The 23,850-nt window shown below is 49.3% G+C and overlaps 1 protein-coding gene across 1 annotated transcript; it reads left to right on the forward strand.

Moving 5' to 3' along the window:
* Nucleotides 1-1,238: 1,238 nt before the first annotated feature.
* Nucleotides 1,239-21,792, forward strand: SLC30A3 (solute carrier family 30 member 3). The gene is made up of 9 exons (XM_054972799.1): nucleotides 1,239-1,327; nucleotides 2,244-2,531; nucleotides 12,162-12,376; nucleotides 13,162-13,308; nucleotides 16,415-16,568; nucleotides 18,313-18,517; nucleotides 19,017-19,122; nucleotides 21,387-21,521; nucleotides 21,647-21,792. The coding sequence occupies exons 1-9, from the start codon at nucleotides 1,239-1,241 to the stop codon at nucleotides 21,790-21,792; spliced, it is 1,485 nt and encodes a 494-aa protein (XP_054828774.1).
* The last annotated feature ends 2,058 nt before the right edge of the window (nucleotides 21,793-23,850 follow it).

Raw genomic sequence — 23,850 nt, forward strand, 5'->3', positions numbered from 1 at the left:
GTCCCGGGCGCTTTGGTCGTTAAGGAACCGGAATAAAAATATGAGAAACCACCAAGAAATAAATCGGAGATTTAAAAGTCGTTTTCTTAATGGTTACAGGAGAGCAGGGAGGGCGCTCTGCGGGTCCATCGTCCTTCCACTGTACATTAAACGAAAACAAAAACGTGCAGTTCTTCTATGCGAGGTCGGCGAGTCGAGCCATATTTGTGCTCCCCCCGTCCGAATCTCCTTCCAACCAAGGGGGCGGGTGGAGGAGTTATCCACCCGCCGTACCAAGTTGCAAAGACCATTTCTAGACACTGGCGGGGCAGGGGGCCCACTGGACGGGAAGCCGGGCACGCCCGTTCGTGTTAGGGTTTTTTCCTAATACGAGGACAGCCCACCCTACGAATCCGAAGGGGGTCTTTTTTTGCTCGATTGCATTTCCAGCCTCATTCTGGTGATCTGAGATTGCCCCCCGCCCTGTTTTCCGGCGCCACACAGCTCGCTCTGGCCCGCTGCGATTTGCGTCTCCCTTGGCCACTGGCGCAGGATGCGTCCCCCCCCCCCCAGCCCCCACCTCAAGAAAGAACCAGCATCGATTGTTACCTTTGTCGTCTGTGGCATGCAACGCAGACCACAGCCGCCCGGACTGTGTTGCTGCGGTGGCCCCGCAGCCGGCAATTCGCCCGGGCTGCTCCCGGCCGCCTTCCGGGGTTCCTTCCATCCTCCAGGCTGAAGCAGAACCGCCGCCGCCGCCTCCCGCCCCCCGCCCCCTCCCCAGCCTTGCTCTCCTTCATTAGTTTCTCTGTTACACGCTGCCAGAGGGGACGGAATCTGGTCCCGGTTGCTTCTATTGGAGCGCAGTCCTTGCGGTGGATCGGGAGCGGAGAGCCCCCTCGGTTCTCCTCCGGGGCTGGACCTGGGCTCCCCTCTTGGGGTCGCGGGTTGTCCAAGGGGCTGGCATCGATGGCACCGAGTGGTGCAGATCAGCGAGGGCGGGGCTCCCCGGGTTGCCTGCAGGGGGTGGAGCCTGACGGCAGGGGCGGGGCCTGCCCGTTCCCTCCAGCGCGCCCACCTGTGCCTGCCTCTGCCGGGACCCTCTCGACGGCAGCGGCGGCTGCAGCAACAGCGCCAGGGACCCGCCGCCGGCCCCATGGAGAACCCGGCGAGCTCCTGCTACTGAGGGCCCCGGAGCGCTCGCCTGGCCTCGCCGGGTCAGCTTTCAACCCTGCGGCCAGCCTGTCCTCCAGCGCGCCATGGAGCCCCCCTCCGCGGCTAGCAAGGAGACGGCCCGTCTGGTGGGGAGCCGCGATCTGGGCAGCGCCGGCAGCCTTCGGCTCAAGAGGTAACCGGTGACCCCTCCGGCCTGGCTGGTCCTCTCCCCGGGGCCACTGACACTACCTCCCCCCTTCATGCGCCGTCAGGAGGCTGAAGCTTCGGCCGATCCACCTGCCCAGGCGCCTCTGGAGAGCCCTTCCGCCTTAAGACCGCAGTCCCGCCGCTCGCCTCCTCCGACAGCCCCCCTTCACGCTCTTCCCTCCGCACTCTCGCCGAGCCTCCTTGGAGCCCCGCTCCTGCTCGACGGCTACGCACAGCCCTTCGCTTCTCTCCTGCCTGAGCTCTCTGCTTCCGCTCCTACTAGCAGCCCGAGAGGTCCCGTCCATTGCCCGCCAGCCAGCTCTCCCCTGGTCTCGGATGCTTTCTGGGGATGGGGGGGGGGGGGGCGCACGTCGCGCCGCTCCGGACAGTGTTTTCACATGAAGCCCGACGGCTGGCAGGAAATTGCCGGCGTTGGTTCTGAGCTGTGGGAGGGGAAGGAGCGTAAAGTGTGTGTGTGGGGGGGGGGGGAGACGGGGACATGGCTGGGGCCATTCCTTCTTCCCGGTGGGGGCTGCCTAACACACGCGCTTCCCCCATTTGTCTCTGCTCTTAAGACTGCCCCTGGGTAAAAAAAGGAGAGTCCGAAATCAAAGGAAGCGAACCCAAATAAGTCTACTCGGAAGTAAATCCCATTGTAGTCAATGGGGCTGATACAGAGAAAAGCGTTTTTAGGATTGCAGCCACAACTATCCTGCTTCAGACGTTCCCCGCTGACCCGGGCGCCAAGCATTTGGCCTCCTTCCTGTAAGACCACTTGTGGGCCTTTTCCTTTGGCGGGGATCACCGGGCTGGCGTGCCTTGGGGGACCCCACGGGCCTTCCCTTGCGGCTGCTGCAGTGACGTGGGCGGGCGCCCCCCGCTCCGTGGCCGCTGCACCAAAGGCGCCTGCGGAGGAGGGCGAGGGTCCCCCCCCCCGCACGTGGGAGCGCGTGTCGCGGCGCGCTTGTGTGCAACGCACCCGAGTTCCTTCAGTCCGAGACGCCGCGGAGGCAGGATGCATCCGGCTTCGCCCAGCCCCGTGCCCGAAGCTCCATGAAAGGCGCACGGGGCGAGCCCACCCACTCAGACCGGGAGAATGCCAGCAGGCCGATCCCGCCGGGAAACCTGGAAGCGCTGGGGGCAGCCAGGAAGCTCCGGGGGGCTGACCCAGGGGCCGGACGTGGGGAAAGGTGCGCCCGTGGGCGGGGAGGTGGGAGTGGGCCTGGCCCGCTTCCAGCCCGCTGGGCCGGCTCTCTCCCGTGGCTCCTGCTGCCGCCCGCCCCCCTCGCCAGGAGGTGGTTCGTTTGCACCCATCTGCTCCGAGAGCTCTGCGGGGTGCCAAGGACAGCTGGGGTGTGGGCTGGCACAGTCTGCGCTGGGGGAGTGTCGCCACCACTTCCCTTCTGCCTCTTGCAGTCGCCTGCCTGGGAACGGGTGCGGAAGCACGGGCCCCCCTTCCAGCCCAGCCCAGCCCCATCAGTCCTTCTATTCACCAAAGAACTGGCAGAGGAGATAAGCCCGGAAGGTCACTGGGGTCAATTGCAGCAGCGGGGAAATCTGGGCCTGGAAAAAAAAACACCCTGCTTTCCTGCCTTTCTATCATTAAATTCGGTAACCTGCAGCCTGGTGAAGAGTTCTGGGGGAGCTGGAAAGCTCCTGTCATGTTTTGGGTCAATTTGGTTGGTCCAATGAGAAAGGTATTACACCGACCTTGTTCTTCCTTAGGGAAATACATGCCCAGTTATTTAGTTATACCCCACCTTTCTCCCCAGTGGGTACCCAAGGTGGCTTACACAGTTCACTTCATTTTATCCCCACGACTGCTTTACGAAGTAGGTTAGGCTAAGAGTGTGTGACTGGCCTAAGGTCACCCAGCGAGCTTCCATGACAGCGCTTGGGTTTGAACCTGGCTGTCCCACAGCCTAGTCTGACACTGTAACCGCTACACCACACTTGCTCTCCTGGTCCTAATAAAAAGGTATGACACAGATTTGAGAGTGAAGAGAGGCAGGCAGGAAGAGAGGGTGAGATTCCCCCCCCCCCATTCTACATGGCCAGCCTTAGGTGTTTCCTACAGACTTCTTATGCTTTGGCAAGCTAGAGTTCACTTTGGGGAGTGGCTGTGGCTCAGAGGAAGAGCCTCTGCTTTGCATACAGAAGGTCCTGGGTTCAGCCCCCAGTGCTTCCAGGTGAACGGACAATACTGACCAGGATGGATCGAGGGTCTGATTCAGTATAAGGCAGCTTCAGATGTGGGTTCACTTCATCCAATGCATGAAATAGATCAGTGAATCCTCATTTGGTCAATATGAACGCATGCACACAATTGTACAGAAAAAATGCAAACAGTGGGGTTAAAAGACCATAAAATGCAAGATGTACAGGCTGTGGCGTTGTTATATAAAACTCAAATGTCGTCAGTCCCGAATGAGTTGCTGTTGCAACTGGTGACCCTGCTTGTCCTGAATATATTTGAGTTCTAAATGAAAATGTCAAGGGCTCTTCTTGCACCTCACAGCCTTTCAACCCTGCTGCTTGCCATACGTGATGTAGCACAGTGGTTAAGAGCAAGAGCTGTACTCCGTAAGGTAGGCAGCTCTCCTCTGGCCGTAGGCAAAGCATTCTCTCTCAGTCCCCATCTCAAATATTTGGCAGACAGTGCAATGTGGTGGGTACATAGCTGGACTAGCGTAAGTATGTCTGTTGCCTTGGGTTCCTTAGAGAGAGGATGGGGTAAAAATGAGAGGGGGGAGGGGGGAGGTTTGCCAGCTGTGGAGCTACTATATGCATCTGAGGCAGTGGGGTCTAGTCCACAAAAGCATACCCCTCCCGAAGTAATTAAGGCGCCACCAGGCTCTTGTTCTTTCCCTCCCCCTGGAATCTGTAGCCTTGAAAATGTACATCTTGAAATACTCCACAAAGTCTCCTGCACATGGAACTTGCCAGAGCAGCTTGTAAAGCTGGCATGTGTCATGGTGATATTTGTTATTAATAATCTGACAGCAATTTTAAAGTTTCCACAGTCAGTGCAATTTAGCGATTTGATTAGTTCTCACATCGGTCTGGTGAGGTAGGCCATCCAGTTGCCAAAAGTCCTACTGATTGAGAAACTAAGGTACAGAGAGACCTGGGCAGACATAAAAGTGTGTGTGGGGAGGGAGGGGAGGGTGTTATGTGTGCAACATCCTCTGCCTAGTTTGGAAGGTGTATTGGATGCTATAGATGTAATCATAATATCTACTTAAAGGAGAGAACATCTACTGGGCATGCAAAAGGTCCCAGTTTCAGTCCTTAGGAGCTCCAATTACAAGAACTCAGGTGCTGAGAAATGCTTTTTTCTGCATGAAACACAGAATGCTGTTGCCACTCAGAGGAGCCAATACTGAGCACCAAATGCCTGGCTCCATTGGAAGCAACTTCCTATGTTTGCTATGCCCAGTGAGGGAAGGAGAAGCCAAGGCCTTTGCTACCTTGGTACAGCCAGATGCATCTCTATTCACTACCTAGCATAGGAGTCCATGCCTCAGCAGTGAGGCCCATGAAAGAATGAGATCTTGGCATACGGTGTTCCATTCCCACCGAACTGAGGCTGCTGGAAGTATTTCTCCTCAGCATTTTCCTTGGATGTTAGGGTTGCCCAGCAGACTGCAGCCCTGTCCCAAGGAAAAGGAGTTCTCTGTCTGGTGCTCTGAGAGCTAGCTTGATAAGCAGAACGTCCTCCAGGACACTTGGGGCTGAACGGGAGCATAAGAGCTGCTTTGCTGGGTCCCACAAAAATCCACCTAGTCCTGCATTCTGCCTTCACCAGCAGTCACCTCAGGGCCTCCGGGCACTCACAAGTAGGGCATGAAAGCAACCCAGTTATTCCAGGCAGCAAGTATTCTGAGGGAGACTGCTTCTGTACATGGAGGTTCCACTTGCCATGGCTAATATTCACTGAAAGACAAGGGGTTTGTCCAATCTCTTTTTCAAGCCATCTAAACTGCTGACCATCATCCCATCTTGTGGCAGTGAGTGTTTTAAATTAATTATGCTTTCAATGAAGGCATGCTGCGCGGGGGTGGGGTGAGGTCCTGAGCATGCTGAATATATGAAGCTGCCTTACAGTGGGTCAGACCAGGGCTTTTTATCAGCGGGAACGTGGTGGAACAAAGTTCCAGCACCACTTAAAAATGGTGACATGGCTGGTGCCCCCCACCCCCTAATCTCCAGACAGAGGGGAGTTTAGATTGCCCTCTAAACTCCCCTCTGTCTGGAGATCAGGAGGCAGGGGCACCAGGCATGTCACCGTTTTCACCAAGGGCAATTTAAACTTTAAAAAACTCCCCCCTTGTTCCAGCTGACCCAAGTGACATCATTGTGCGGTCTTGAGTTCCACAACTGAGAGCCAAGCTACAAGTGACGCCTTATACAGGTTGGACACTTGTCCGCTTCCCTCAAGTTTTGATGGGAAATATAGGCATCCTGGTCTTGCAGCTGTAATGGAGAGCCAAGCTGTAAAACCAGGATGCCTACATTTCCCAACAAAACTTGAGGGAAGCTGACAAGTGTCCAACCTGTGTAAGGCACCACTTGTAGCTTGGTTCTGAGTTCCACCACCTCTTTTCCCAGAAAAAAAGCCCTGGGTCAGGCTATGAGTCTATCAAGGTCAGTATTGCCTATTCAGACTGGCACTGGCTCTCCAGGGTTGAGGCCTTTCAGGTCACCTGCTACCTGGAGACTGAACCTGGGATCTTCTGCCTACCAAGCAGACGGTTTAACACTGCATCCCTGCACCTCCCTTGGGGAATATTTCCATCTTTTTCCCAGGGTGACGAGAATGAAAAATAGTGTTCTTTCTTCACCCGTTCTCTATCCCATCCATAATTTCACACACTTCTTCCCTGCCTCCTTTCAACCCCCCCCCCTTTGCCTCTCCCCACTACAGCCTACTTGAAGACCTCCTTCTGCCATTGCCGTTTTAGGCAGCCCTGGGCAGATCACTTTCCCCTGTCTCAGTCCCTGCCTGGAAAACCAGAAGCAGAGAGACCTCCTGGCTACCAGGTTGGCTGCTGTGATGGTGAACCCAAGAAAGGCCGTAACCAACAAGTCATATAGCTGGGTCCTCCTGAGCAAGCTCTAGTGCTCCTGGCTCAGTCTCACCTCGGGAAGGCAAGAGTGTCTGCTGCATAAATGAAGACCAATACGCCTTCCTTGATGTTCTGTTGTTGTTGTTTTCATTCACTGAGGTTTCTTAGCCTCACACACATGCACAAACAATTGCGGATGCTGTTCTCAAACGCAGAGAAGATTTTTACCTTCTCTGCATGGCTTCTTTAGGTGTGAACCTAGGACGCTGTCTTGTAACAAGCCTGATAGTTGATTTAGCCCATCTAGTTCAAGTGATGTCTCCTCCAGGTTCTCAGGTAAAGAAAGGTCTACTTTGAACCCAACACCTTCTGCATGTGAAGCATGCTCTGCCTTTCAGCCAAAGATCTTGTATGTGCTCAGCTTATTTGCCTCCATCAGGGAAGGGATCCGTCCCTTCTCTGAACTACTAAAAAAGGCTGAGCTGGATCTGTCCCACTGGAGCTGCTTTGCAGGTGTCTTCTGAGTGATGTATTTGCATACCCAAGATTGGTGCATATCTGTGCCTTTAGAGGTGTTCGATTCTAGCACAAGTTGGCAGCAGTCATTTGAATACATGGGTCTTCTCTGCTGTCAGACAGTGGGGGGTGTGGATGTTGGGTTAGGAAGGCTGTGCAAAAGCAGGGGTGGCTTTTGCTGGCACAAGTGACAGAGGGAGCAGCCGGGAGTGGGGGTGGAAGAGGGGTGTGTGTGACACACGGCTCTGCAGTCTGTGTAATAAATGAAGCCATTTGGGATGCGCTGAGGCGTGAAATAACTGAGCCCTCAACGAGGAGAGAGAAGAAGAGCTGGGATGGAGGCAGGGCCCCAATATCTCATCCCAGGATATCACCAGCTCTGCTGAGACTCTGCAGTCTTGCCTGTGGTAGGAGAAACTGTGATAAAGCTGTGATTCCCACACACACACACACACCCCGGGGAATCTGGGTGCTGTAGGGTGCTGGCAGCATGGCTCCATTCACCTATAGAGAAATCATCAAGCCTAGATGGTCAGAGAAAAGGCTCTGTCCTTACTGATCAACCAGTCCTCTCACGTTTGAGTGCTTCTGCCTTCTACCTGCACCACTCACACGAAAAAACAGCAGGGCAATCTATTTCTCTTCTATGAAATAATGATCTAGATGGTTTGGCTTCTGCTGAGCCAATGGCAGAGGAAGTGACAGGACCGAGAAAGATCACCCTGGTGAGGTTTCAAGGCTGGGATTTGGTGGGAACAACATCTTCCAGTACCGCTGATTTACTGCCAGAAGAGTTTTAAGGCACCGCTTCATATTTTGAGGGTAGAATTCCAGACCCGGTTTTGCATTCCACGTTTCATTTGAGTGCCACCATAGGAAATGCTGGCAAATTTCTGATCTATGTGACTAGGCAAGTTGGCTCCAATCCAGATTTTTTTTCAGCACTTGGTTGCCCACTGGATGTGGCTTCTCAAGTTCATATCACAGGTGATTCTAGAGATATGGGTTCAGATCTGAGGATGTGTAACTGAGCTATGGACGAGCAAGATTCAAGTTCAGTAGCCCCAGGTAGGTAACAGAACAGCAAAAAAAAAATGTTGGTGTGGTGATAGTATCAGGGCTGGGGAAGGGGAGGCTAACTCCATGCTGTTTCCCTTGCTTGGAGCCCTAGGAGGGAAAAAGACCACACCCACATTTTGTCTGTCTTTTTTCTTCCCATGACCTACCGTGTACGAAGGACCTATTTTCACCTCCCTTACTTCCACAGCAGCATGGTCCCAATGCCTATTCTTCTTCCACAGTGGTGGGTAATCATACTAGTCTGCAGTAGAAGAGCAAGATTCGAGTCCAGAAGCACATTAAAGATTTAAAAGATTTCCAGGGTATAAGCTTTTGAGAGTCGAACCTCCATCACAGCCTTGGCTCAGTTCCTGTGCCCAGCTGTCTCTTTTGATTAGCCCCTCTGGCAGCAGGGCATTCCCGCCCAATGTTCAGACACCGTGGCAAAACCCTGAGAGGTGCATTGTGGGTTTGCAGCTTTCGCTGGAGCAGGGGATGGCTGAGTTTGCATAGAGATGCTTGGCATTTACCAAAGCCATCCCTTGCTATTAATTATTCCCCACCCACCCCCACTTTATCTGAATTGCTTCACTAGTATCTTCCCTGTCAGCCCAGCAATTGACAAATAGCACAGCCACTGTCAGAAGTAATGGGGGAGGTGGGCAATAGCGCATGATATGTGCAGTGCACTGAGGTGGAGCTGCACGTACAATGTGTGAGAAGGTTCAGACTCTGTAGCCAGAAAATGCCAAATGTAGGACTTGGAGCTAACTTTTACAGTTCTTCATATATTCTAGTATCAATACCCTGGAATTTTGTGGTTTCTTTGTAAATGTGCCCTACATCCCAAAATCTTTTGTATTTATTAGTGCAAACACATTTTAAAAAATCAAACAAGAGAGAAAAGAAAAAAAACAGTGCTGGCTACAAAAGCCAGTTTGCAGAGCCAGTTTGGTGTAGTGGTTATGAGCGCAGGACTCTAATCTGGACTCTAATCTCTAATCCGGGTTTGATTCCCCACTCCTCCACTTGAAGCCAGCTGGGTGACCTTGGGCTAGTCACAGTTCTCTGGGGCTCTCTCAGCCCCACCCTCCTCACAGGGTGTTTTGTTGTGGGGATAATAGTAACATACTTTGTAAACCGCTCCGAGTGGGTGTTAAGTCATCCTGAAGGGCGCTATACAAATCAAATGTTGTTGTTGTTGTTATTAAAACATTACTGGCAAATCTATACATAGATTTCCAAATATCTAAATATATGTCCATGCACAGTTCTCTTCTATGTGCAATATATTCAAATGTTGATAAGTTTATAAGGTCTTCAATCCAATAAGTTACAAGTGGTGGGCTTTTGTCTTTCCAATGTTGAAGTATAAGTCTTTTAATAACTGTCAGGGCACAGAGGGTCCATTTCTGTTGACCATCAGTTAGATTCCAAGAGACAGGCAAGTAACTTAACAGTGCATTAGTATCTTCAAAAATAAATTAGTTTTCTAACACAAAATTAATATGACTAATAACTTCCTCCCCAAAGGGTTGAATGACTAAACATGACCAAAACATATGCTTATGAGATGCATTTTGTGAATTACACCGCCAACAGTTAGACACTGTGCTTAAATCTGTAGTTAAAAGATGCCGTGGTGTCCAATATACCCTAAACATAATTTTTTGCTGAATAAGCAGCAACTTAAGACACACAATAGCAACAGGTATATGGCTTAAGGCTTTGACCCATTGCTTTAGCGAAAGTGGACATTCCAGATCGTTATTCGATTCATCTCTAAGGCTTTGTGTATCACATTTATTAACTGATCTCTCATATTTATATACAAATATTGCAGATTTTGCTTTCTGTATTGACTCAATAAGAATCTCCAAAAGTGGGGGAGATTCTGAAACACTCAAAGCTGCTGGATCATATTTGGACACCAGCAAAAGTTGCAATTGTAAATAATGTCGTTCCGCAGAAATTGATAAATCATATTTAGACCTCAGTTAGAAAAATGACAAAAAATTATCATCATTACCTATCAATTGAGCTGTAGTAAGTATTCTAGGCTAGGCATGTGAGCTGTCCAAGGCTTGGGGGCACTGCATGGAACTGATATCGCATGGGAATTGCATGCCCTTCCTGCTGCAATTCTATTTTTATTTATTTAGAGATTTATTTCCTGCTTTCCTCCCCAGCGGGGACCCAAAATGGCGTACAGCATTTCACCACCTCAATTTTATTTTCACAACAACCCTGTGAGGTAGGCTAGGTTGAGAATTAGTGACTGGACCAAAGTCACAGAATGAATATTTGTGACAGATTAGGGATTTGAACTTGGGTCTCATAGATCCTAATCCGACATTAATCGCTACACCATTTCAAACATTATGAGGGTCAGGAACTGAGCTTTAGCCCCTGCTCTGCTTTGTATCTTAGCACTATGGATGCTTTGGATGCAGGCCCAGCTCTGCCCCTGTACCTCTCTGCCCTGATTCCACATCTTGTGCCCATCTCAAGGCCCTGAGGTGGTCGGGCTTGTGTCCTGAGCCTGTTTTGCAACTGACAGGTGCTCAACACTCAGCTGGTGAATGGCACATATGTTTAGCCTGGAGAGGAGATGACTGAGAGGTGATATGATAACCATCTTCAAGTACTTGAAAGGCTGTCATATAGAGGATGGCACAGAGTTGTTTTCTGCTGCCTCAGAAGGTCAGACCAGAACCAATGGGCTGAAATTAAATCAAAAGAATTTTCTGCTAAACATTAGGAAGAACTTTCTGACAGAGCGGTCCCTCAGTGGAACAGGCTTCCTCGGGAGGTGGTGGGCTCTCCTTTGGAGGTTTTAAAGAAAAGGCTAGATGGTCACCTGACAGCAATGCTTATTCTGTGAACCTGGACAGATCATGAAAGGGAGGCCAGGAAGGGTTCCATCAGTGCTTAGTTTTTGTGGTCCCTTCTTACACACCCTGGGTAATGCCGATAGCCACTTCAGGGTCAGGAAGCAATTTTCCCCAGGCCAGATGGCTAGGGACCCTGATGACGTTATGCCATCTTCTGGGCATGGAGCAGGGGGGTCACTGGGGGGGGTATGGGAGGTAGTTGTGAATTTCCTGCATTGTGCAGGGGGTTGGACTAGATGACCCTGGAGGTACCTTCCAACCCTATGATTCTAAATGTCTGGCCCAAAACGTGGACACCAGTCAAACTACTCAAGAGAGACTTCTGGCCCCAAGCAACCCACGACCATTACAATCAAGTGATTTGAAACCTCAGCTTGTTCCAGATCACCCAATTGAATATCCTAACTTGGTTATAAACATGCTGGGTAGCAAGTCTCCCAGTCACACTAGGCCTTAGTTCCCCACCTGCAAAGCATGGGTGTCAATGACTCCTCAACAGAATATTTGCAAACCAAGTGGTTAAGCCCCAAGTAACGTGCATTCACTGAAAAGCACCTCCTTTGCTTGTGCAGGTGTGGACCACTCACATGCTCAGCATTCAATGGGAGAGGGATCCCAGTGGGAGCAATTTCCAGCCCTCTGTAAAGTAGATTTCAGGGCTTCTGTGTTGGTGAAAGATTCCCAAGTTGAGCTCTGTGGACCACCAGCTCAGAGGTTACCCAGTTTAAGCAAGGAAACCTCAGCTAGGAGGGAAGAACCTGCCTAGCACTTTTTGACATGTATGCTTCCTATAAAATAACATTTGATTTATATACCGCCCTTCAGAACAATTTAATGCCTAGAGTGGTTTATTATTCTTCTTACAACAATCACCCTGTGAGGTAGGTTGGGCTGAGAGAGCTCTAAGAGAACTGTGACTGACGCAAGGTTACCCAGAGGGCTTCAAGTGGAGGCGTGAGGAATCAAAGCCCGCTCTCCAGGTTAGAGTCCTGCCGCTCTTAACCACTACACCAAACTGGCTCCCACTACACCAAACTTTGAGCTCATGGACAGGACCTTCCCTGGCTTCTCCCCACCTGAGTGCACCCTCACTCTACTAGGAGAGATTCTTTGTGTGCGCTCAGGACCTGCTGACCAAATGAATATTGCCCTTCATACTCCACTTATGGTCTTCCTGGAATCATTTGGCCAGCTGGCCACTGTTGGAAACAGGATACTACCATCTTGCTAGATCCAGTTTGGTTTGATCCTGCAGGACTCTCCTGATGTTATGATCTCTCAGTCTGTTTGCAGACCCCCAGGATGCCTTCCCTGGACTACCCCCGGAGAATGGCCATGCAGGCGTGGGTGCGGACCTGGAGATGGAGCGGCGCCTGGCCCCGCACTGTCACCTTGGGCCTTGCTCCCCCAGCCAGAGCCAGCTGAAGTTCCAGGCTCAGCGGAAACTCAGCATCGCATGTGTGGTCTGCTTCCTCTTCATGATCGGCGAGGTCATAGGTTGGTGCTGTGGAAAGGAATTAGGAGGTCTTCTCAATTACACATTCACATATCAACAGAGCCTGGTGAGAGGGAGGCAAGCAGCCATGGCAAATGTGACATCAGAGAAAGTCACTGAGTGGAGGGAGGAGGGGAAGAGGCAGAAGCTCAGAGGACCTGCCAGGCAGCCCTTGTGAGCATGGAGAGGAAAGTTTAGGCCTTCCAGATCAAGTAGGTATCATTTGCAGAAGAGCATCACCGTTCTAAACTCCCAGGAATGTCTTTGGCCCCTGATTTATTTCTCATGGATTACATTTGTATCCTACACTTTCTCAGAAGAGGTCAAGGTAATGTACATGGGGTTATCCTATTTTGTTCTTGCAGATACGTTAGGCTGAGAAAGAGCGAGAGGGAGTAACTGGGCCAAAATCTTCCCATGAGGTTCATGGCCTAACAAGGAATTTTAACCCAGGGGGGTCCCCTGCCCAAGTTCATCACTCTATCATGCTAGTTCTTGGGAAGACTTCTGGGTTTTCCCTTCCTGACGTCTCTACCTATGACCTAGAAATACTGGCAGAGAATGACACGAGGTTATAACAAGGTCATTTCTTCCAGTTGTTAAAAGACACCAACCCTGTCCTTGCTGTGAAAACAGGAAGTCATTGCAAGAATGAGCTGAAACCCAACCCCCCGCCCGCAAATGAACAGGCCCTCTTTGTAGCTCTGCACTCAACACCCCAAGTTTCCACAAGTGTCACAGTCTCTGCCTAGAGGGTCTCTAAGGCACTATTTTTTTTGTTTTGCAGGTGGGTACCTGGCACATAGCCTGGCTATCATGACGGATGCAGCTCACCTGTTGACAGACATGGGCAGCATGGGTGTCAGCCTCTTCTCCCTCTGGGTATCCACACGTCCAGCCACCAAGACAATGACCTTTGGCTGGCACCGTTCAGGTACATTTGCTCAATCCACTCCCCTCTGCATGCTCTGTGAATTTATAATTGGCCAAAGCCACAGTCTTTGCCCTTATATCTCTACAACAAAAAAGGTTAAAGATGTATTTTTTAAACAATACAACTAGGAATTCACAGGACTGGGTAGATCATGGCAATAGATCATAACAACATTATTACACTGTGGTGAAGTAGCAATTACTAACTTTTAAAAAATCTCTGAAAAAGCTTTCTGGTGGCACAGTGAGGAGAAAATACAGAGAAGTACATCTTATTGTTGAAGAAGAAGACACCTCCTCTGATCTGTGCAGTGGCTAGAGTCCAAGCAAAGGCAGGTGGCTCTTTCCTGGTATCCTTTGAAGGATGTCTTTGTGAGCTACCTCAGGGCCTCAGTTTTGAAGGGGAAAGATGGGTTATAAATATAAATGTTTTAATAAATAAAAAGGGGGGACATTGCTATCTTCCAGCTCCCTTAGCTCATTTCCAGTTTTTTCCCTCAGCCTTTATTGCTGCAATCTTTGCCAAAATATTTAAATTGTAGCAAAGCACCCCAAACAGACAAGGGCATTGGAAAGCTTCCGAGATCTCTCTGGAGGAAACTATTCATTTTTGCAGAACTGTCTAAAGGTGTGTGCGTTTCCCTGTAGAGATCTTCAAAGCAGGTATCTTCGGCATGATTTTCAAGAGAAGTCTAAATACATTAGTGCAAAGGCCTTGCAAACATTTGCGAGAGATGAATTCAAGCAATTCTCTCATATTGGAGTTCAAAGACGGCAGAGGCTTTCCTCTTGAGTGGTGATTGAAAGAGCTCGGCCTTTCAAGCCTAGCCTTCAGTGATGCTTCCTGATTACTAAGACAGGGAGTGTTATTAGTAAGGATGAAAGGGAACATGCATACAAGGACAAAAGAATCTAAGCTGTGGATTAAATGCTGGAAGGTTTCTTTGTATTGATATACAATTAGGGACCCTTTTCCACCTAAGGGGAAGGACCTTAAAATTCTCCACTGGCAAAATCCTTCCTGTCAACATATAATGTAGGTGCTCCATGTGCCTTGCCTACTTTTTACCCCTTCTCTCCCCCTTCCTTCATTGACCCTTAATAATTTTTCCTTGGCTATCAGGCATCAAAAGTCAAGGCTCTTCTCTGGGCAGGTTGGGGAGAGGTGAGGGTGTGTAGTCCCAGTAATAAGGCGAAGGAAAGGCAGCCCTTTCCTCCCTCATCTGTACCTTCCCTTTTCCTCAGTATCGGTCATGTGCTTCCAAACCTCTAATTTGCTTTTTCATTTCACTGTTGTTTTCCTGCCATGGCTCACCTATCTCCCTCCTTTACAGCAGTTTTTTAAAAGAGTGTGTGTGTTTTATTTTTCATTCCCTTGTACTTGGCCAGTCAACTCTATCTTTATTGTTAGCCCAAGATAGACAAATTAAAGGTTTGGCCTCACTCTGCTTTAGCTGGGAAAAAACCAAACCCATGTATGTATGTATGTATGTATGTATGTATGTATGTATGTATGTATGTATGTATGTGTCATATATATTCTGCCTTTCTCACTGAGACTCAAGGCAGATTACATAGCATGAGATTAGTACAATCAGTAGCAAGGACAAGGGCAGGCATTTCCATACAGTGTCAAGAACATTATAAATAAGATTGTGATGTGTGATGGTAGAAGCAACATTTAGACCTTGATAGTGACTGTAACTCTGCTAGCTGTCCCCATACTCTCTCCAACAACACAAACATTGGACCTAACAACACCAGCTATACAATCTCCGGCTCATTCACTTTTCCCTCTTCCAATGTTGTATATGCCATCAAGTGTCAGCAATGCTTATCAACTCTCTATATTTAACAAATGGGTCAGTTCCTTCACAAAAGAATGAATGTATAGATATCTAATATAATAAATCACAACATTCCAAAACCAGTGGGAGAACATTTTAATCTCCCAGGACATTTCATCACTGACTTAAAAGTAGCCATTTTCAAGCAGAGAAACTTCAAAGGCAAATTATAATGTGAGATAGCGAAAACTGATTTGCAAATTTGGAATAGAACCCCGAGAGCTGAATCAGGGCACAGGATTTTTCTTACATTACAGATGATAATTTCACGCACTTCGCCTCCCTTGCTTTATCAAGCTAATTACAACATATATTATGGCTAGCTTTCTGACATTCTAATTTATAATACGCCTCCCACCTTCTGCCTGGATGACTCCCTTTTCTTTTCCCACTCTTCATATCTGACCAAAGGAGCTTCGACTCTTGAAAACTCATACTTTGGACATCTAGTTGGTCTTTAAGGTGTTATTGGACCCAGATCTTGCTCTTCTGCAGGCTTTAGCTTCCAAGATCAGGTAGTAGTTTCTGTGAAAGACCTCAAACTGAGACCTAGGAGAGTTGCTGCTAGCCAGAGTAAAACAGCGATGACCAAGATGTCAGTAAGACTCACGTCTTGGTAAATAGTCAGGCTTTTTTACTGAAATGCCAGGGCTAGAACTGTGCTCATAGATGGGCTGTAGTCTCTTGCACACTTACATAATTTCTCCATGTCAGGCAAGTATCTTGCTATAGTATAGTGGTTAAGTAGTTGGGCTGCAAATCAGCACTTTTCTGGTTTGACTCCCACTACTGCCACAAACTCTGTAGGTGGCCTTGCACAAGCCACTCTTTAGCCCCAGCTGTATTGTGGGGATAACAACAACACGGATGTTGTTCATGAGTGTTACATTAATCTGCCCAGAAGGCCAATATATAAGCACACTGTTGTTGTTGTTATTATTATCTTTAAACCTTAGTGCTCCCCCATTGTAAAATGAGACCATGCTTTAAAATGCTCACATGCATACAAGGTACTGTTCTTTAACCACGGAATAAAAAATGATTGAGAAGTTAGCAACTATGCTTCTTTGATTTAAATTTGTTAGGCAGGCAGGGGGTGAAAGATCCAAGTCATTTTCCTAAATAAGAGAGAAGGAAGCAGGCTCTTGTCTAAAGGACTGGGTGTGTTTTGCAGGGGGAAGCTCTGCAGTATCAAGAGTGCAAAGATGTTGGTTTGTCAGGGCAGGTCCTCTGACAAGCAGCTTTCTTTTTCACCCCCAGAGACCCTAGGTGCACTGGCCTCTGTCCTGTCCATCTGGATCGTCACGGGTGTACTTGTCTACCTGGCTTCTGCCCGCATCATCAGCAACGATTACGAGATCGAAGCATCTGCCATGTTGGGCACATCAGCCTGCGCTGTAGGAGTGAACATCATGTAAGAAGCCAGTTGGATATTGCAAACAAAATGTATTTGGGAGGGGAGGGTAGAGGGGTAGATTTTTATGGCACAACGGCCAGCCAGGCACTATAGGTTGCGAGCCTGGACCCTCTTGAGCTTCCATCTAGTGCATGCGTAAAACTTTCTTCTGGCAACTGCTCCATTCACAATATCAGAGCAAGGCGACAGAGCTCAGAAACAGATCTTAAAAATGTAATGAAAACATGCAACTATATTTCTTCAGAGGGTAAAGACAAAGAGCACCCATTAGTGCAACCACTCTCCATGTCCAAAGGCATTAGACCTCTGAATAGCAGATGCCAGTCCCTGAAAGATCTGGCTTCCTGTTGCTGGACTAGATGGAGTCTCAGCAGAGAAAAGGCTCCTGTTCACATACAGTCCTAGACTGGATCATTCTGACAGTGCAGTCATCTTCAAAGTAACTTTCTTGGATGGAATAAAGGGTTTGGAGTAGAGCAAGGCAGCAGCTATACACAAGGGCAAAACTGTTAACTGCTAATTTTTGACAGACATACCCTGTGCTTTATTGTACTTGGAGATGCATCCATCTTCTTCTGATTAATCTGGTAAAAATTACCAGTTGGGTGAAATGTTGAGCCTCTCTTAGGACCAGCATGTCAAACAGTGCCCATTTTGGTTTTCTTCCAACAGTGGTGCTCTTGAGCTCTGTGACTTGGGAACCCTTCAAGGCCCTTAACACTACTTTCCTCTCCTAAGTACTGGCCTTGCATTTACAGTGCAATCCTAAGGGGAATTATTCCAGTCTAGACCCATTGAAATCAATAGGTTTAGACTAGAGTAACTGTGTTTAGGATTGCACTGCAAATGCAGGGCTGGTGCTTTGGAATGGAAGGTAATGTTAAGGGCCTTGAAACCAATGAGTTTAAAAACTGGAGTAACTCTTCTTAGGATTGCGCTGTTAATCTGGTTCATGAGAACACTTTCCTTCTCAATGGCCAGAATTAGGCACTGACACATTCTGCAAAAATGTAAAATCAGGCCGCTTCAGCTGCAACTTGAGTTTCATTTTTTCATGGGCCAGCCCTCCCATGATGCTGGACTTCCGTCACCTGCCTATCAATTCAACAACGGGAATTACTACGGTTGTTGTGGGTTTTCTGGGCTGTATTGCCGTGGTCTTGGCAATACAGCCCGGAAAACCCACAACAACCATCATTCTCCGGCCGTGAAAGCCTTCGACAATACAGGGAATTATTACCTCCGTCCCAAGAGGTATCTCTGCTCTTCCAGCTATGCAAGAATCCTGCCCCTCTGCTTGGCTATCCAGGGGAAAAGGCGCAGTGTGTGAAGTTGGGATCTGTGGTCACACTGAACCTAGTGGGACAACAGCTGACAAAGGAGGGAACAAGAGGAGCTCTCTTTCTCCTGTACAGGCGGCCGGGGGGAAACTGAGCCATGGGTGCTAGAAGTTTCAGTCTTGATCAGGCTAGTTATGTTTGCCTTCCTTCAGCAAACAAGAAGGCTGAAGCTCACGTTTTCCTTTCAGACAGGAAGTGTCCACTTCCACAACAGACTTCTCCACCTAAAAGAATCCCAGTCAATAGTGCTGGGAAAATTCTCTTGTCTGAGAGCCCTTGCCAGGCAGAAGATATGATTCTGGGCTAAACAGGCCATTGGACTGCCTGGGTCTAAGCCCTTTTCGTAAAGTCGTTTCTGCTTTCAAGTGTCTTGGTCACGGTGCTTGTCTCTCTCTCCACAGCATGGCCTACCTTCTGCACCAGTCGGGCTCCCCACACAGCCACGGCCCAAGCACAGGGGGCTATGAGCGGATTGGCGACAGCCCCTGTGGCACCACCCTACCGACCCACAGCAACACCAGTGTCCGAGCTGCCTTTGTGCACGTGGTGGGGGACCTGCTCCAAAGCATTGGGGTCTTCATAGCTGCCACGGTCATCTACTTCAAGGTATGGGGAAAGACAACTTTATTCCTTCACTCCCATCTTAGCGTGAGGGGCTTTCCACCCTGAGTAGCCCCACTCCCTAAATTGTTGGGCCTGGAAAATATGTAGCAGGACTGCAATACCAAGGGCAGCTTGAGGAAGCAGCTGGTAATACTCTTCTTCCAAAATGTACCTCCAGCATTGTTCACAAGAGGCAGATGGTGCTTTCTCAGCATCTGTGAGTGCACCCATATGAACTGTTCTCCTAAAGGTAGAACTACATCAGCATGGGGGTTCCAGATCAGTGGCCAGCAGCATGGAAGCTGGAAAGTACTTTTGTTTTCCCTGAACATCCAGCTTGGTGAAGAAGAAACTGCCCTCCTGCCAAACTCCAAGTCAGAGGTCTGGGTTCCGAGGCACACAGACATGGTCTCCATTCCAAAGTTTCATCCACTCACAGAAACAAACTCCTATAGCCTCTGTCCCTTACTCCTGCTGTTATTGCCTCTCCTCCTCTTTGCAGCCCCAGTGTAAGATAGCTGATCCAATCAGCACATTCCTTTTCTCGGTCTTTGTTCTGGGTTCCACCCTGACCATCCTGCGTGACGTCTTCCGGGTGCTGATGGAAGGTGAGAGATCTTTTCCTATGTACTCTTTGGGATGTATGGGTGTGGTTTGCACTAGGAAAATGGTGCAAGAGAATTAAAACTCCTTCCCCTATCAATTTAACAGCCCCTGTACATGGGGCCACCTGAGCCCCAGTTGGGCCTCATCTATTTCCAACCTTAAATAACTCAGAAATGACAATTCTCCCAGGGACGTCTTTTCCCACCAGAAAGCTGCAGCAATAGAAGGCTGCAGCTGCTAGCATCCCTGCCTCAGGGCAGTGCACGTGATTCTCCTCACCTCCATTTCATCTTCACAACCGCCCTGTGAGGTAGGTTAGATTGACTCATCCAAGGTCACCCAGTAGGCATCATAGAGTAGGATTTGAATTCAGGTCTCTCTACCCACCATCACAACTGCTATACTTACTTAGCACCACTTAGTTGGTACCACCAATACACGATATTTTGCGAAGGTGCATAAAGCAAAGTAAGTTCAAGGACCCTGCCCCAAGAAGCTTGCCGTCAGACAGGAGACCCCACCCCCATTTGTAAAAACCAGCAGCTCTACCTAAGTCAGGCTCACATGAGCAGAACATTAAGAAAAGCCACAGTGAAACATACTCACGGTCCATCTAGTCCAGCCCTATTGCACACAGCAGCCAGCCAGTTGCCCTGGAGGGCCAGCAAACGAGGCATAGCGAGGCCAAGGTTTTCCCTGATGCTGCCTCCCAGCACTGGCATTCGGAGGTTCGCTGCCTCTGAACACAGAGGTTCCCTTTGGCGAGTAGCCCTCAACGGACCTATCCTCCAAGAATACATCTAGACTCTTTTCAATCCCTAGGCAAGACCGTAACAAAAAGCAAGCTTCAGCCCCAGAACAGGTGAGCCCTCCAGGAGCTCCTTAGGAGACAACAGGCCTTTCTAGGGCTTGGGAGGAATTTTTCATGCCCAGAATATGGCGATGTTAACGTACAGAGTAAACCACCCAGGGACCAAACGCAGCAATCTTAAATTTCGGAACCAGCCCAAGATCACTTATTTAAGAGTATATCCCCCCCCCCCCATCTTTAATCTATGTATAGGTTCTTATGCTGAACTACTGAAACCCAATAAAATCTATTGAAACATACTTCAGGTCAACAGGACACCCGCCCTCATCAGCAAGTTGACAGCCAATGAACCCTCTGAAGGGATGGCACCGTACAAGCCCGTACTTCTGCTACACCTGCAGCAGAAAGGTGCTAGAAAGGCCTGCTTCTGACTGCAGACAAGGCATGCCAATTCCAAATATTCCACTGCATCAGACTCCTTGTAAACAAAATACTAGCAGAGCAGGGCAGCGGTCCTAATTCAGCCTGTTCTACTTGCAAGAAGACCCCCCCCCCCCAAAAAAAACTGTTAACCTGTACAACGCATTCTCATTCTGTGGTATAGACGCAGCCCAAGAGCCTACTATTTATTAATCTGTCTGTTTTCCAGTAAATGGGGTGGACACAACTTGGTGGTACTAATTTCCAGTAGACAATTAGGAGTGCAGGGGGAAGCACCTCCTGCTCCACCACTCCCATCTTTCCTCTTTCGATTGCAGCTCGACTATATAAAATTAACTATATGTGAAAAGAATCCTGCCCGAAGCAGCAAAGGTATTACTGCTCCAGGGCCCAACTGGGTCACTGTTTTTTTGACCATTAGGGAAGGGCCACAGCTCAATGGTGAGACACAAGATATGCTTGGCGGAGGTTCATGGAAAATATTTCAGACGGTACATGTTGGAGGGGAAAGCTCTTGTCTTCCTGTCCTGATTTGTGTGTGATGCTGCTGAGGCAAAGAACTCCCCACGCATCTTTGCGTCGTTTCAAGGATAATTTACACCATGGCACAACCCTGGCAGAGCAGCTGCACATGGCTAAGTTTGCATGCCAGAGATCACTAGCCCTTTGTGGATATTGTACCAACATGCAAACTAAGCACGTGTAGGTGCTTTACATGGGTTGCAGTAGTTTAAACAAGACCCTCAGCAAAGTCATACCCCCTTGTGTCTCATTAGCCTGAGTTTTAAAACCAGGCCTCTAAGGACAGTTGCTGCCAGTTACAGAACACTGAACTAGATGGACCAATGGCATGATTCAGTATAAAAACAACTTCCTCCACTTGGCCCACCCAAACAAGACACCCTAGACATTTTTTGGTTAAATGCTCCAAGAAAGGTAGGCTTCCTTATGAAGGGTACTCTTATCAAAGGTGTACAAGCAGTTCAGCTGTTGCTTCTTCCTCCTATCTTCCAGGGGCACCACGCGGTGTAGAGTTCCAGGCAGTGAAAGAGCTGCTTCTCTCTGTCAAGGGGGTGAAGGGTGCCCATAATCTGCATCTTTGGGCGCTGACACTCAGCCATCATGTTGTAGCTGTGCATGTGGCTGTAGGTGAGTGTGGTCACTGCACCTTGTCCTTCCTCCACCCTGGGGAGGGTGGGCAGCAGGGAGAGGGAGGCTAGTTAGGTAACCCTCCCCAGCACCCTGCCTGACCCCACTTTGGCCTTTGCTTCCAGAACCCAGTGCTGATGCGGAGGCAGTGCTGCAGGACGCCACAGCCCTCCTGCAGAGCAAGTTTGGCTTCGTCTCCTGCACCATTCAGGTGGAACGCTACCTGGACGACATGGCCATCTGCCGCCAGTGCCAGGACCCACGGGACTGAGGCCAGTGCTGCCAGGCACCAGCTCCCTCACTCCCCCACTGCCAAGCCGAGGAGGTGCCTGAAGCAGGGGACTCTCCCCTTCTTCTCCAGAGCCAGGGACCAGTTGTGTCTTTGAGCCCCAGGCTCTGGCCTTTCTCCCCTTCCGCATCTTCGTGTCACATTCCAGGCTGGAGGGACTGCCCTCCTGTGGGGGCCATGCCTGCTTCCCACGTTCATCAGCCTAAGTGTCTTTGATGTGCAAAAGCCTGCAGGTGCTGGGGCCACTGGAGGAAGGCCAAGAAGCTGCCTCTGGGGCTGAGCCAGGCCTTTGGCTGGGGCTACATGTCATACTGGCAAGCAAACATTCCTCCCCTTGGCGTTTTGGTGGTGGTGGGGAAATCAGCCTCCTCCACAGTGACCAAGAGCCAGATACAGGATGCCCAAGAGGTGGCTCCTGGGTCTCTGTTCCCTCCATCTCCAAGCAGATAAACAAGGTACTGCGGGGAAAATCTGGGCCACCTACAGCTCACCCACAGACAACTACTGCCCACCAGTTAGCAGAGAGTCAGGACACTTGCCTCCTCCCACACGTGGTATGGTGAAAGAGGACTGGCTCCTGCTGATGGGGAGTGGGGAAGATATGGAGCAAGGCTCATTTTGAATGGTACAGATGGGCAAACCTCAAGTCTTTATTCAGGCTGTTGAATAAGGAACTGAGGCACCTGATGGGCAAGATATTCCTGTAGGTTGATGTGAACACTCAGAGAGGAGGAACCCAGCAGAAACAAGAGGCTACAGCAACCCTGCATGGCACAGGTAAAGTTGGGAGGGGCTATGCATAAGGATTCCCACATCCTTCCACTTTGGTCACTACAGAGAGTGATACAGGACTTTCCCAGCACGCTCTCACCATTAGCCATGGGAGGCCAAGCTCAGTATCTGGTCCAACTGCATCTGCTTCTTGGGAGTTGGTCAATCGGCCCCAAAGCATCTGTGCTGGAGCCTCGATTTAGCCAGAATAGGCAGTTAATGGCCAATCCCAGGACGGAGTTGCTGCTGTCTCCAGCCCTTCCACTCCAAAGCTAATCTGTGCTGGAAAGTCAACAGAACCAGGGGAGCTCACTTAACTAGAGGTGGTGTTGAACATCCCAGGACCTTGCCCCCTCCCACTTTGAATAGGAATTCTACCCAATGCTTGGGCACTTTCAGGAGACATGGGCTTACAGATAGGATAGCCCCCCCCTGCCCCTCCAAACAGCCCTGCCATCCTAGCAGAACAAGGACCAGCCCCCTACCATTGTGGGGGTTGGCGAGGGAGGGATGTTGCTGTCTTTGGGAAATCCTTCTACACTGAGCATAGACAAGTGCGCAAGCCAAGTCCTTCCTGCACCCACACCATGTCTGTTATCTTGTGGAGTTACATATCTCTGTGTGTGTGTGTGTGTTAGTGTGTTTCTAGTGTGTTGTGTGTCCAGGTGTTGTTTAACGAAGTGCTGAAAGTACCAGTGATTCCAATAAAGTAACTTGCCTCAACACAAGAAGCCGGTTGTTGGGGAATGAGATAAAGGGTGTCTGAGTGGGACAGAAGCAGTGGTGGAAAATGGATCTGCTGAAACTGTTAGAGTTAGAGAGAAAGCACCACATGGCTCCTATTTCCTGTGGGTATCAGTCTGATATCAGCTTCAGAGGATTCAGGATACAGTAACATTCCTTCTCCCCAGTTTGCATCAACAAAAACTGATAAAAACCACAGGGCTCCTGTATCTTTAAGTAGTGTCATGAGCAAAGGCAAGAAACCAACAGCTAGCTGCTGGAGGAGAAAGGAAAGGGAGGCAAAGCACCTACAGACAAGGGCCACCATGGGAAAGATAGCTGTTAGACCTCCTATGCAGAGGATCTGCTAGAAGCATGTTTTTTAAGATTAAAAGCAAAACTGATGTCCCAATCCAGTTTGCCATACTGCTTTCTCACTAAAGATGCTAGTTTCTGCTCTAATCAAGCTCCATTGTACGTTTACACCCTGACTCCCTTCTTTGCTTTACTTCCACCTCTTGACAAGATATAAAAGCTCAGAAATCT

Source organism: Eublepharis macularius, chromosome 1 (assembly GCF_028583425.1).
Source record: "Eublepharis macularius isolate TG4126 chromosome 1, MPM_Emac_v1.0, whole genome shotgun sequence".
Classification (NCBI taxonomy): domain Eukaryota; kingdom Metazoa; phylum Chordata; class Lepidosauria; order Squamata; family Eublepharidae; genus Eublepharis; species Eublepharis macularius.

Coding starts and splice junctions, on each gene's coding strand:
- SLC30A3 (XM_054972799.1), top strand. CDS start 1,239: ATGGAGCCCCCCTCCGCGGCTAGCAAGGAGACGGCCCGTCTGGTGGGG. Junction 12,377..13,161: donor CATGATCGGCGAGGTCATAG/GTTGGTGCTGTG, acceptor TTTGTTTTGCAG/GTGGGTACCTGGCACATAGC. Junction 21,522..21,646: donor AGCTGTGCATGTGGCTGTAG/GTGAGTGTGGTC, acceptor CTTTGCTTCCAG/AACCCAGTGCTGATGCGGAG.